The sequence below is a fragment of the Ctenopharyngodon idella genome, chromosome 8 (assembly GCF_019924925.1).
Source record: "Ctenopharyngodon idella isolate HZGC_01 chromosome 8, HZGC01, whole genome shotgun sequence".
Taxonomy (NCBI): domain Eukaryota; kingdom Metazoa; phylum Chordata; class Actinopteri; order Cypriniformes; family Xenocyprididae; genus Ctenopharyngodon; species Ctenopharyngodon idella.
Window position 1 is genome coordinate 12,660,283 of NC_067227.1, and position 13,786 is coordinate 12,674,068.

The window sequence follows — 13,786 nt, forward strand, 5'->3', positions numbered from 1 at the left end:
TGAGACAGAATCTAAATGTGAAGACACAGACCTCCATCACTCCATTCCAACAGGACACACACAGACACACACATGCCATTAGGACAGACGTGTCAATTAGCCCCAAACTAGCTTAGCGAGCACTTGTTGATTTTGGGGACACACAGCTACATTCCAGATGAGCTTGTTTATGTGTCACAGCTCTCTCTGAACCTCAAACTCTTCATGCTCTCAGCACAGCCAAGAGATGTGAGACGTTTTGGCTGAGGAAGTCAAACAGATGGTTCACGCTTAACAGATTCTGTATCTCAAATACTGTGATTTCATTCAATGCTATCTGATTATAACACAAGTTTTAGTACACTTTAGCACACTTTTAAAAATAGTACTTTTTATGGAAATTGAAGAATATACTTAAGTGCGAAAGAAATGTAATATTTGATGACACTTGAAATGTATTATGAAAATGTATTATAGTTTACATTTACATTAAATAAAATTAGTTGAACTTAATAATGTTTTTGACCCACTTAAGTACATCTTTAATTTTTTTCATAATTTCTTCTATTGTCTGGTTAAAGTGTAAGCATTTATGTTAAACTAATATATACTTTAATGTCATTTCTGTTGATACGTCATGTTTTAAATATTGCACGTAATGATGATGTTGCAATTTAGCACATTTAAAATATATTTAGTTTAAATTTAATATTGAATAACACACTTCAGTTAAATTTATAATCAAGTAGTTTACATGTGCTTTAGTATTCAACACATCAAAATAAATGTACTTCTTTAAAGCACAACTAATGATTAATTATTTAAAATATACTTTAAAGCATATAATTTGACATAATTGCAAAGTGCACTTTTTAAAAGTCTTGCATTAGAAAACAATGAAAGTGTACACTAATGCTGCCTTTTATTTCATTAATATTATATTATCTACAAACAAATAAGATTTGAAGTACGCTACAATGTAAAAAATAGTTTCAACTTGAAAAATTAAGTGTTTGTGGTGCCTTAAAATTTTAAGTTTAGCCAACTTGAAATACTAAGTGACTAAGTTGTACTAATTGACAACTTGAGTCAACTTGAGTTGACTAAACTTAAATTTTTAAAGCAGCACAAACACTTACTTTTTTGAATTGAAAACAAGGGTTTATCTGCCTCTCCCCTAATTTCAAGATATCAAAACTTAAGTTGAAGGTGATAGCATGCATTAAAGCCATAAGTTATAGTAATTTTACCACAGACAGGTGTTCTTAGACATGATGCCAAGTTTTTTTGCTCTTTTTTCTGAGACGACAGCAACAGCAATGGCCCTGTCCCAAACGGAACCCTAAGCCCTTACGATGTTCCTCCGAGTCCACATTTTTGTGACGTTATTCCGCTTTGACTGTTGAGTAGAAGTCTGCTGCGGAGCTCGCAGGATCTGCAAAAGTGCACATCGTGGAGGAAAATCGGCTCTCGAGCACTGTTCTGAAACCTAAAATGATAAACAGGACACTCTGCGGTCTTGTGAACGTAATGGACATGCGCAAGCGGCAGCCATTGTAAGTCCACAAGACCGCAAGTGCGAAGTGTGCCATTTGGGACAGGGACAATATAATAAAAACCGCCAATGGTTTGATAAAGTGTTACATTTATTACTAAATAGTTCTCAGCATAACCAGCTATTTTGCCAAGTAATATATGACGTTTCTCTGCCTAGTTCAGTTCGGTATGAACATTCAGGCACCAGAAACGTTTTAACCACTAATCATTAGGACACATAATTTGTGCATTAAAACGTCACAGTTTTGTATCAACAATGCTATATATCACATGTTTTTGTTTATCATGCATCTGAGTATTATCACTAGTTTTTAAAGTGCATTGAGGAAATTTTAATGGAGCAAAGTTTCAGCGAACTGGAATGAAATTAGGACTGTCCTAGAAATGTCAGACTGCCTGGACAGTTCACTGACTGAACTAAGGGCCAAATGAGACACACCCATAGTTCACTAATCTAATGCTGTTTATGTAATCTGTATGCTGTTTATGGTTTCCAGGCAACTTGACACATTAAAATAGAGTGTTCAGTGGATAGAACATGGCTTATCCAATCAGAATTTAGAGTCAGACCTATCTGTTCTATAGAGTGCAACAGTGCCCACCCACTTTTTTAGTGGCGGTGGTTCCGAAAGTATTTTTTCCATTCATTACTCACATAGGGATTTTTAAAAAGTCTTCTTTAAAGCGTTAAAAGCCATGAACCAAGACAATCAGCTACGAGGTAAATCATAACACTACAAACTCGGACAAAAATACAAAGGAACAAAACTGTGTATTCAAAGGCTTAAAGGTGCAATAGGTGATTGTGTACAGAAACATTTTTTGTTATACTGGTTAAAAGTCTCCTTTTATCCTGATAGCAATCAATATATTAAACGGTCTAAATGTATTTTTATAAATATATATCGTCTGTGGAAGGTGTAGGACCATAAAATGTTCATCCAATCTTCATATTCGGTCCGAATAAAATAATATGATGTCCTACCTGCCTGACAGCGTATGTTTTTACATACCCTCGCGTACCTGTTCACGCAGACATCATATGTCATCAGCGTGTTTCATGCTATGCAGAGTTTATGTAGACAGATGTCAGTCGCAGAGCACCACAAACAGCAGCACCTTTTACAGTTCCTACCGAATCAAAACAACAAGCTGCGTTCACCCCATCCATATCTACTGTAATTAAGAGATGGCAACCCATGACGTTCTAACTGGAGCTGTTCAGTCAGACTCGGAATTATGCGTTTCCATGTCAACAGTATCAACACCGAAATTAATCTGCAGCAGTCAGGTACGAGCTCACTAAGTTGTTTACGTTCATTATTATTGTAATGTTATGTGCTTTTGAGACATGAGGTAGTTTAACGCCGTCTCTTGTGATGCTTTGCAGAGAGCAGTTGTGTGTGTGTGCATTCATGTGTTTTGGAGGAGGCGTGGCTTTGGACGACGATTTGCAGGGAGGGTGGGATCATATGCTTTCAATGCTAGCAGGCTAACGTTAGCATTTTCCAGATCACCTACTGCACCTTTAAGTAAAGGAAGGAACTACAAATCCATGAAGCATTGCGAAACAGCATAATCAAATTAAAAACGATGGAGAAATATTAAAGTATTTATATAAAAATGTTGATTATACATATAAAAACAATATATTTTAATTTTACTACAAAATATGCATATATATCCAAATATTTATGTAATTTGAGAGCGTAAGGAGGCCGACTCAATAGAGTGGTGCAGGTATGACGCCAGAAACCGGAAGACTAATTCGCCGTTTATTCCTTCGAGATTTTCCTATGGTGTTTTATAATGGGTTTTTCAATTTATAAGTAAAATAAAGCCTGTGGTAAACATAACTTGACAATACTTTGACGTTTTGTTCTACAACGTACACTGCACACGCACACACCCCAAACTGTCTTATCTAGTTACTTAGTAAAAACTTGGCTTTTCAAAAATGAACAGGTTCTAAATTTGTATTTTCTCTGTAGGTGTGTGTAATTTACATTGTAAAACAAAAAAACAAAAAATTCTAGTCAAGTTATGTTTACCACAATCTTTATTTTACACATAAATAAAAAAAAAAAACCATTATAAAACCCTATAGGAAAATCTCGAAGGAACTAGTGCCGAATTAGCCTTCCGGGTTCTGACGTCATACCTGCACCAATCTATTGCATCATTTGCAGTGCTTCATGGTAGTGGGCGGAGCTTAAGAACTCTTTTGGCACATTTTGCTTGTGACGGCTCTCTGATTGGTGGAATTTTCTGTACAGCATCATGGGTTTTTCACCAAGAATTCTGCTGTTAAACACAATTATTTTAAAAATAAATTGAATTAATGCAGACTGACAGCTTCAACAAACGCAAATACCACTGATTAACAACCTTGTAGCTCACAGTAGGTCTGTCTTTAAAGGTTTATAAGTTATCATTAAAAAAAATTCCCTATGGAGAAAATGATTTGAGTTTTTACTTCCAAACCTATTTAAAATGAACATCAAAAAACTACAATCATTTGTTGATTTTAAAAAAAGTGCAGAAAGCACTTGAAAATGAATGCTGTGAAACCCAAATGTTTTAAGCAAATGTGCTGCAAATAGCCCAGGTTCATCCTGGCAAATAAACATTAACCAAGCATCATCTGCTGTGGCAGACCATGAGTTATAACAGTGCTGGATGGTCAGTAGCTGCCAATAGAAGGGCCACCAAAGGTCCAGATTTTGCTCGCCACACAACCAATGTATTTCCTGTTCGTTCACTAAACACACCAAGGTCATAAGATCAACTCTTATGTAAAGGTCTATATAAAAGAATATTGGCATTGTTGCAGCATTTTGAGCCTCAGTGTCTGGTCTGGATAAAAATATGACAGCCCTTCAGCTATGATGGCCATCATTACCGTGACGGCTTGGTAAAAGATGTGACGGATTCAATGGGACACAGATGTTCCCGGTTACTCCTAGTTTAAATCTTGTGGTAGAAGTGTTACGACAGTTTCATAAACAGGAACTGCTTCAGTCTTTGATTGGCAATGTGTGAGGTAATGTCCCAAGAAACTACAACCGATAGAGTTTGATATTAACAAAACACAACAGCTGACCTTTCTCTGCCTCTGTTCTGTTTCAGCATCAACCCCATAATTTTTCATCCCTCCATCCTTGTCTCTCTGTGATATGGTAACTCTGAGACTGTTTATTCATCCCATCTTTCTCACCTGCCCTGCCTGGCATCATTTCCAAGACATATCCTCATGTTTGGTATGTTGTGCTAATGACAGTATATTTTATATTTAATGTTAAATAGCATGTTTTTTTAAATAGGATTTTAATTTTAAATCACTGCCATGACAAATCTAATCATGTGACTACAAAAGTATTTTTTTTTTTTATTAAAAAAAAAAAATTGATTTTTAAAAAATTATATATATATATATATATATATATATATGTACATGTTACTTTATATATATATATATATATATATATATATATATATACATTTTTAAAATACTATATATGTTTAAAAAATACTATATATTATACACACACACACACATATATATATATATATATATATATATATATGTGTGTGTGTGTTTAACATGATTGAGATGTATATTCTCCAGTATTATTTTAGTATCATTTACTATTATAGTATTTATTAATATTTTAAATATTTTGCTTTTGTCATTTTAATTAGTTTTTTACACTTTTAATTTACAGTTTTATTAACATTAGTACTTCAACTTCAACTTATTAATTTTTTTTACTTGATTTTTTACACCGCATGAGTTATTACATCAAAAAATGTTTTTGAAAATAAAAAAAAGTTCATCATCACCCTCTATACTAGGTGACAGATAAATGCCTAAAGAACGAATACATTTGGCTGTTTGGTTTGAGGGCATTTTTAACATACCGATTTTTAGTTTTTAAAAAATTTTCAGCTAATTATCCCACATTATTAACACATTTTTGTTATCACAGCCCTGCCTATGCTGTTTTAACCTCTCCACCTTTTCACACATGTAACCAACAACAAAGACGTTTTTAAAAATTTCACAACATAACACAATTAGTTAGGGTTACTGAGTTGGTGACTATCATTTACAACGAGTCAAGACCTCTCTCTCTCTATCTTTCACACACACACCCACACACACACACACTCACTCACACACAGTCATAAGAGGGTGGGGCATGTTTCTGTGGGACCGACAGGGCTGCTCTTAAGTGCTACAGCTGTGTAAGCAGACATATATTGTTTTTAACCCCAGCAGAACTCGACTCCAATTACCATACTAGGCACCGAGCCCAAAACACACTCACACACCCTATCAGGGGCAGGTTTGAAACAAATGTCATGGTTTTCTGAGGAAATGATGGCTGTGCTGTCTGTCCAAAAAGTTTATTGAGGGACATCTGTCTCTGGTTGTATCAGCAGCCTCAGTTGCACTGTTAACACAGTTGAGGTTTGATATACTGACTCATCTGAGTCTAAAACAGGGACAAACAATACATTAGGAATATTCAGTATGGTGTTTTACAGGTGCACTGTCAAAGCATGCTGCATTGTGGTCGGTTCTCACAGTTTTAGCCTTAAAGGCCTGGACTGGATTTAGAGTAAGGTCAGGGGTCTAAAATGCCAATTAAATTATATTGCCATGCCATCCCAAGGATTAAAGACTGGAATGTTCTAGCAGTGCCAGGAGTAATTTAGGCCAAGGCATATATGCCAGAATATGTTGTCTGCCGCTCGGAAGGGGAGATTGTGTGAGAATGCTGATTTGTTAAGTGTTGTTTGAGTTATTCTGAATGATCTGTCTGTGAAAATGACTGTGAAAACTTTCCTTCTCCCACATGGGCTTTTCTGTTTAGTTGCACCACTTACATAGTCTGATTTGGAACACCGTAAACACGGACATGTCGAGTGATGCAAATCCCAGTGCTGTTGGACTAAATATCAGCACTCCTGGAAAGCAGCTTGGCCAATCAAATTCAAGGACTGGAACTAACTGTTGTATAGTGTATCTTTGTCACTAGAATGATTATTTTACATATAATTTAATATAATTAGAAATGCACAGATTCTAAATTTTTCTACCGATAGCCGATTAGTCAGAGTGATATCTGCCGATATCGATACCGATAATTTGGGGGTTCTGCCTTTTATACCTTCTTTTAAATTAATTATAATTTCATTATAATTAATAATCATTATATTTTTAATTATTATACTTTGAAAGAAATGCAAATAAAAAACGTTATTCTCTCTATTTCATCAACTTGTTTCGGAGTAACTGGTATCAGTTACAAACAAACACATAACTCAAATGAATATTAACACACATTAACTAAATTCTGAAGATTAAATTAATATTTCTTAACTTTCTGAATGTTATTAATTCATATAATTGCTATTAATATTGAACATCAAACTGGTTTCTTTGCATCTTCTTTACATAAAGCCCAAATGCAGTGTATTTTTCTGCCCTCTTTTGATTGACAGGATATATCGGCCCTGACTATCAGCTGTTTTTAAACTATATTATATTATATTTAGAGATGCACCGATATATCGGCCAATAATGCCGATTATTGGACGATATATCTCTAAATAATATAATATAACATAATATACCATTAAACAGTTTGGAGTTGGTTCATTTTTTATGTTTTTCTGTTATATTCACCAAAGCTGCATATAATATATATAAACAACTTACTGACCTCAAACTTTTGAACGGTAGTGTATAATGACTTCATACATATTTCATGTTCCCGGACCCTTTATTAAGACAGATTAACATTATACATTTGACCTCGTGGAATTTCACGTTTCATTAACGCTAATAACATGACACGTCATTTCACAATCCCCAGATGAACTTCCATTTCAAAATCTCACGAATGCCACAAATACAGACACTCCCATCCAGTACTATTACAAAATCAAGAAAATGCTGTCTGCTCTTTATAATTTGGCTGGAGGTTTGATGTCCAGTCTTCAACTGCCAAAAAACACCACGCGAAACAAACGAATGGCATATCAATAATAAAGACAAATGAATCTAATCAGATGATAAGTGCACTTGTAAAGTAATCGAGTAAACGAGATCATACACTAATAATTATGTTTATTGCAAAACCGTATTAACCATTCCACGCTGTGAGAAATATGTGCGTAAAATGTAGCCTAAAGTGTGTTCTTCAAAAGAAAAAGAAATTAAATATGTCTTACCTTGTTCATAGCTCTTGCATCTCTGGCCAAAAGAAGCATATATGTTAAAATACTTGCGTAGATCCACATTTTTCATTAACTAGGCTAAACCAAGTCCCCCTTTTTTTTTTTTTTGCACCTTCCACCTGATATAATTTGGCGTCTCTGAAAGCACCTGTATCCTCAGCCTGGAATTATGAGCCTAGATCCACTATAACACAGGTTTACGGCTCCATGATTACAGGTCGGTGCCATGCAGAGTTGTGTATGTTGTGACGCGCAACTTCAGTTTAGCAGCAGCTCGAGCTTTGCTCCGCGCAGATCTGTGATGAACGCGCGCGCACACACCCACCCACCATCACCATCTCGGACACTGTCTGTGCCAATTCAAGGCGGGGAATCACTGGCACCACTTCAGTGCCACAAGGACATTTATGTTTTGTGCGTCTGTGTAAATATCAAAGGACATTTAAAAGTGACCGCTGACCTCTATAATTATATTTCTATAATAAAAGTTATGCGTAAGTCATACCTCGTGGTTAGCTAGATACATAATTTAAGACAGATTTTTATATGTTTCATATTGTTCTTATTAACAATAATCGTATCGATATTATTTATTTTAGTATTAGATATTTCAGTGACAAATAATGGGCAACATAAAGCAACCTTCAGGGTAAGTTTTCGCTGTTGTCTAGCGCCCTCTTTCGGTTAATAATGATTATGACGGGAAAATCTCGTGTTCCTAAAATGTTGTGTGAATAAAGTGTTTTTAAATGTGCCAGTTATGCTAGAATTAAGTGCTTAGTGGTTTAAAGGGATAGTTCACCCAAAAATAAAAATTCTGTCATCATTTATTCACCCTCAAGTAGTTCCAGACCTCTATAAATTTCTTTGTTCTGCTGTACACAAAGGAAGATATTTGGAAGAATGTTTGTAACCAAGCAGATCTCGCCCCCCCCCCACTGATTACCACAGTATAGCCATAGTATGGGGGGCGAGATCTGCTTGGTTACAAACATTCTTCCAAATAACTTATTTTGTGTACAGCAGAACAAAGAAATATTTTGCAGGTTTAGAACAACTTGAGGGTCAGTAAATGATGACAGAATTTTCATTTTTGGGTGAACTATCACTTTAACTAATGCATTAACTAACATTAACTAACGAACCATACATTTGTTTAAATGTTTATTAATCTTCGTTAAGTTAATAAAAATAGTTGGCAAATAAAAATGCAATGTTTAGGTCCATTAAATAATAGGCTATTAAAAGATACAACTTTTGATTTTAATAATCTATTGGTAAATGTTGAAAATAACAAAGATTAATAGGCCTAAATGCTGTAGAAGTAGGTCTATTTTTAGTTATGTATTATAGCTCACGTTACATAGTTAGCTCACGTTAAATGTAGTTAACTAATGTTAACAAATGCAACCTTATGTAAAGTGTTACAGTTAATATTAATAAGAAAATCATATATTCACTTTCAGAAAAACAAACGTTAATAAACATTATTAAACATTTGAATAGGCTAAATAAAATATCAATAAATAGAATAATTAGGAAAATAATACATGAACAATATGTCAGCATATGTGCATTAATGAATATTAAGTACTGCTTTCAAATTTCAGCCTGTTTTTTGTATAAACCTTCTCTACTAAAATTTAAAATAGCAGGACGACAAACTGAAGAAAATCTCTATTATTTTTCAGTATTAATGTGTTCAGAAGAACGTTCTTGCTATATGATTATTGTGATACTGTAAAAAAATGGCTTATTAAAGGGTTAGTTCACCCAAAAGTGAAAATTATCCCATGATTTACTCACCCTCAGGTGTATATGACTATCTTCTTTCAGACGAACACAATCAGAGTTATATTTAAAAATATCCTTATTCCTCCTAGGTTTATAATGCATCCATCCATTAAAAAAAGTAATCCATACGACTCCAGTGGGTTAATAAAGGCCTTCTGAAGCGAAGCGATGTGTTTTTGTAAGAAAAATATCCATATTTAAAACTTTATAAATTCAAATAACTAGCTTCCGGTGGACGACCGTACGCAGAAGTACAACGTAATGATGAACACGGAGGCGCAGAGGATAGAGAAAAACAAATCACCGGTCACAAATTTTAAGTCTAAAACGATCATTTTTAAAGAGAAATATTGAAGGATTTCGATATAAGAGAAGAGGAGCTTAAATTTGCTGCACAGCCCTATTTGTTTGAACCGCGAGAGTCGTCTAAGCTTACAATACTCCTACATCCTGCATCATACATCGCGTCAGAGGATTACTCATTTGGCGTAAGTCGATTTGTGCATTCTGTGTACGGTCGTCCGCCAGAAGCTAGTTATTTGTAGTCATAAAGTTTTAAATATGGATATTTTTCATATGGATTACTTTTTTTTATGGATGAAGGCATTATTTATTTTACTTCAAAATGTGGCCCCCATTCACAACCATTATAAACATTGGAGGGCTAAGGATATTTTTTAAACATATCTCTGAATGTGTTCGTCTGAAAGAAGATAGTCATATACACCTAGGATGCTTTGAGTACGGAGCCCCGGACATGCCATGCAGGAAAAAAAATAGTAGGCTAAATCGTGCGCCCGATTTACTAATTCGTTCCCTCGATTTACTAGATCGTGCGCACGCTTTACTATTTCGTTCCCTCGATTTATAAATCATGCGCATGATTTATACATCGAGGGAACGAAATAGTAAATCGAAGGAACGAAAGAGTAAATCGTGCACACGATTTAGTAAATCGAGTGAACGAATTAGTAAATGTGCGCAGGATTAAACATTTTTTTCTTGCATGTCATGTGCGGGGCTCCGCACTTGAGGGTGAGTAAATCATGGGATAATTTTCATTTTTGGGTGACCTATCCCTTTAAGCAATACATCAGCTATTTTGATGTCAACCTGTCACCCCGCCCCCTTTGACCAACGAGGAATATTATTGGCCAAAAGAAACCCGGAAGTAAAGTGCAGTGTTTTCAAAGCAAGTTATGCACATGTTGGGAATATGGTCCGATTCAAGTCAAGGTAATGAAGAAAGAAAGAAAGAAATATATATATATATTTTTTTAACTTTTAAACAATTCTGACCTTTCGTTACCTTTGGACCGTCTACAGGTATTTGCTACTCGAGCTTTGCGTCTCTGAACGGAGCAGTCTGCAGCTGTTGAATGAGAAAGCCATTAGCCAAACGTTGAAAGCAGCGGTGAACCGAGCACACGGAGACTACGGAACAGCGCACTTAAACATAGGGGTGTTGGGTAAACGCTGCTCTTGTTTTCATTTTGTGCTCATCGTGAAGATCTCAACGATATAAGAAATAATCCGACTGATCATTGTTTTACCGTTACTTTAACTCATTAATTTAATTCATTTAGCTCAGTCGTACGTCTCCTTACAGAATTTTAAAATCTTTTCAAATCTTCTGTAGTGAAATACCTGAATGCCCTCACCGGAGTGGTCTTCATACGCTGCAGGAAATGGAACTATCGACTCATCTGGTCTGCCCTTCCTTTCATCACCTGTCTTGAGAACAGAGGCCAGAATGTACCGTGTTTCTTCAACTGTTTACATGTTGGAGGTACTGGTCCAAGTTTTGATGGCTAGATGACAGCCAACTCCCCACAATGTCTTTACATGTATGTTCTTACAGCTGTTCATGTCTTTGCCTGATCTCCTCCACAGGGACGATTAGAACTTGTCAGAAGTTTCTTGTTAAGTACAATAAACAACAGCTCAACAGAATGCTGCTGGACTGCAAAACGGATGGTATGTTCTTTCTAAGTTGCATTATAAGTTACATGGTAAGTTATATTAGAGCCCTACGAGGAAATGTGTTATATTTCTTTCATGTTTTCTCGTGATCTAGACATAACAAATGAGATATTTTTTTGATTATCCAACAGCAATTAAATACCATACCGTGTCTGTACAGTTACTTCTGATGTAGTTGCATGAAATTCTTTATAGAACAATTCTATATAAAATAATAGTGGGTTTAACGTCAAAATTTAATGTCTATGCTGAAATGTATGTTTAAAAGGGTTAGTTCACCCAAAAATGAAAATTCTGTCATTAATTACTCACTCTTGTGTTGTCCCAAACCCGTAAGACCTTCATTCATCTTCAGAACACAAATTAAGATATTTTTGATGAAATCCAAGCGCTGTCTGACTCATCCATAGACAGCAATATAACCAACACTTTCAAGGTCCAGAAAGGTACTAAAGACATCGTTAAAACAGTTGACGTTACTGCAGTGGTTCAACCTTAATGTTATGAAGCAACAAGAATACTTTTTGTGCACAAAAACAAAACAAAAATAACTTTATTCAACAATCTCTTCTCTTCCCTGTCATTATCCTTACACAGTTGATGCAGTAAGCACAGTGAAGGCTTCCGTGTTTACGTCCGAATGCCGGCTCAGTATTGGCCAAAGCTGATCACGTGAACGTGTGTGATGCTGACGCAGGAGCCGGCCAATAATGAGTCGGCGTTCTGACATAGAACCTGGAAGCGCTGGACGTAAACAACGTATGAGAATGACACAGAAGAGAAGATATTGTTGAATAAAGTCATTGTTTTTGTTTTATTTTTGCGCACAAAAAGTATTCTCGTCGCTTCATAAAATTAAGGTTAAACCACTGTAGTCACGTCAACGGTTTTAACGATGTCTTTAGTACCTTTCTGGACCTTGAAAGTGTTTATTATTTTGCTGTCTATGGATGAGTCACATACCTCTTGGATTTCATCAAAAATATCTTGAATATCTGAACTCACAATATGATATTATTGTGATACTTCAAGACATATGGTAAAAGGTTAACAAAAAATTAACTGTTGATTAAAATTCTAAATTTGGTATTACATTGGGGGTGGAAATGAATAGGACAATGCACAGGACAATGTTGATACGTATGTTGATATTCATATGTTGATATGAATAAAAATATTCATGATTCTGAAGCTGAAAATAAAGAAAAATATGAATAGGCTTGCACTCTGTCATTGACTAGATGTATTTCAAATAATGTAGCCCACTTTTTACTGGTAATATAAGACATTTGGCATTATCAGGACCCACAAATACTCCCTTTGCATTATTATACATTATATATTCAACATTATATATAGTAGTTAAACGTAGCTCTAACACTAAAACTTGAATTTTTTCCTCACACAGTAATTTTCATTTTGGGGTGAACTATACACAATACATATTGTCTCTATCCAAGATATATATTGTTGCATTTTTGTATTGCGATATATTGTGACACAGACAAGTCAAGATCACAAGAAAATTACAGTCACCATGAAATCAAAATGGACACTTTTTCACAAAACCACTACATTTATTTCTGTTGGAAAACAACTCCCCCAGGTGGCAAACCATAAATCTCTGGAAATACAATATTATAAAGTGTTTTTTTTTTTCTTTCTCTAGTTTGTGATATTTGAGCAGGCAAGGAATTTAATCTGAAAAGTTTTCTATCTGACAAGTTTTCTCTTCCCTTCCACAACAGATGAAAAACAAGAGGTTAGGAGAGCAATCCTGAGCTGTTCCCTAGATTATCTTAGAGGGGAGGAAGCTCACGAAGACAGGAGTAATGATGATGATGATGAAGAGATCTAAAGCCCCTCATATAAAACTTTGTGTTTGTTGTGTAGGTCTTAAAGGCATAATGTTAACCATGCAGTGATCAGATGTTCTGATATTTTATTTTATACAATCGTTATAGTACATGGTTCATCTGGAGCCCTAACATTTCTGATAAAATAAAAAATATTTTTTGAAGCATTTTTAATTTCACACTGTAAGCGATTTGTAAATTGAGTATATCTTTACATTACTGCTATTATTGTATAAACTCTGGCCATGTGTTGTGTAGGTCACGTGTATATCATTTTTTTTCTTCTATACTAATTAAAACTAACTACTGTTTTTGTTGTTGTTTTTAACTGTCTTTAAACCTTTGTTTCGAATAAACCGAATATTAAT

At 34.9% G+C, this 13,786-nt stretch overlaps 2 protein-coding genes across 5 annotated transcripts in view; one reads left to right on the plus strand and one right to left on the minus strand.

The window, feature by feature from the left end:
* Window positions 1-11,027, minus strand: part of olfml2a (olfactomedin-like 2A) — a 28,544-nt gene extending 17,517 nt beyond the window's left edge. Inside the window, exons 1-2 of one of the 4 annotated variants that reach the window (XM_051902063.1) lie at window positions 10,889-11,027; window positions 7,780-7,801 (exon numbers count right to left, since the gene is read on the minus strand). In XM_051902063.1, the coding sequence (XP_051758023.1) occupies window positions 7,780-7,788 (9 nt within the window). In that variant the 5' untranslated portion in view covers window positions 7,789-7,801; window positions 10,889-11,027. Of the gene's footprint in view, window positions 1-7,779; window positions 8,093-10,878 lie in introns of those variants that run through there. The other 3 variants (XM_051902066.1, XM_051902065.1, XM_051902062.1) reach the window with 3 other exon arrangements.
* pop5 (POP5 homolog, ribonuclease P/MRP subunit) lies at window positions 10,668-13,729 on the plus strand. The gene is made up of 5 exons (XM_051902068.1): window positions 10,668-10,815; window positions 10,906-11,048; window positions 11,219-11,368; window positions 11,473-11,556; window positions 13,311-13,729. The coding sequence occupies exons 1-5, from the start codon at window positions 10,685-10,687 to the stop codon at window positions 13,418-13,420; spliced, it is 618 nt and encodes a 205-aa protein (XP_051758028.1). The 5' UTR covers window positions 10,668-10,684; the 3' UTR covers window positions 13,421-13,729.
* The last annotated feature ends 57 nt before the right edge of the window (window positions 13,730-13,786 follow it).

Bases quoted from the DNA above. Each gene is read 5' to 3' on its own strand.
- pop5 (XM_051902068.1), top strand. From the start codon at position 10,685: ATGTCAACCTGTCACCCCGCCCCCTTTGACCAACGAGGAATATTATTG. The intron at 10,816-10,905 runs GTAATGAAGAAA...GACCGTCTACAG, and splicing joins ATGGTCCGATTCAAGTCAAG to GTATTTGCTACTCGAGCTTT. The intron at 11,369-11,472 runs GTACTGGTCCAA...TCTCCTCCACAG, and splicing joins CAACTGTTTACATGTTGGAG to GGACGATTAGAACTTGTCAG.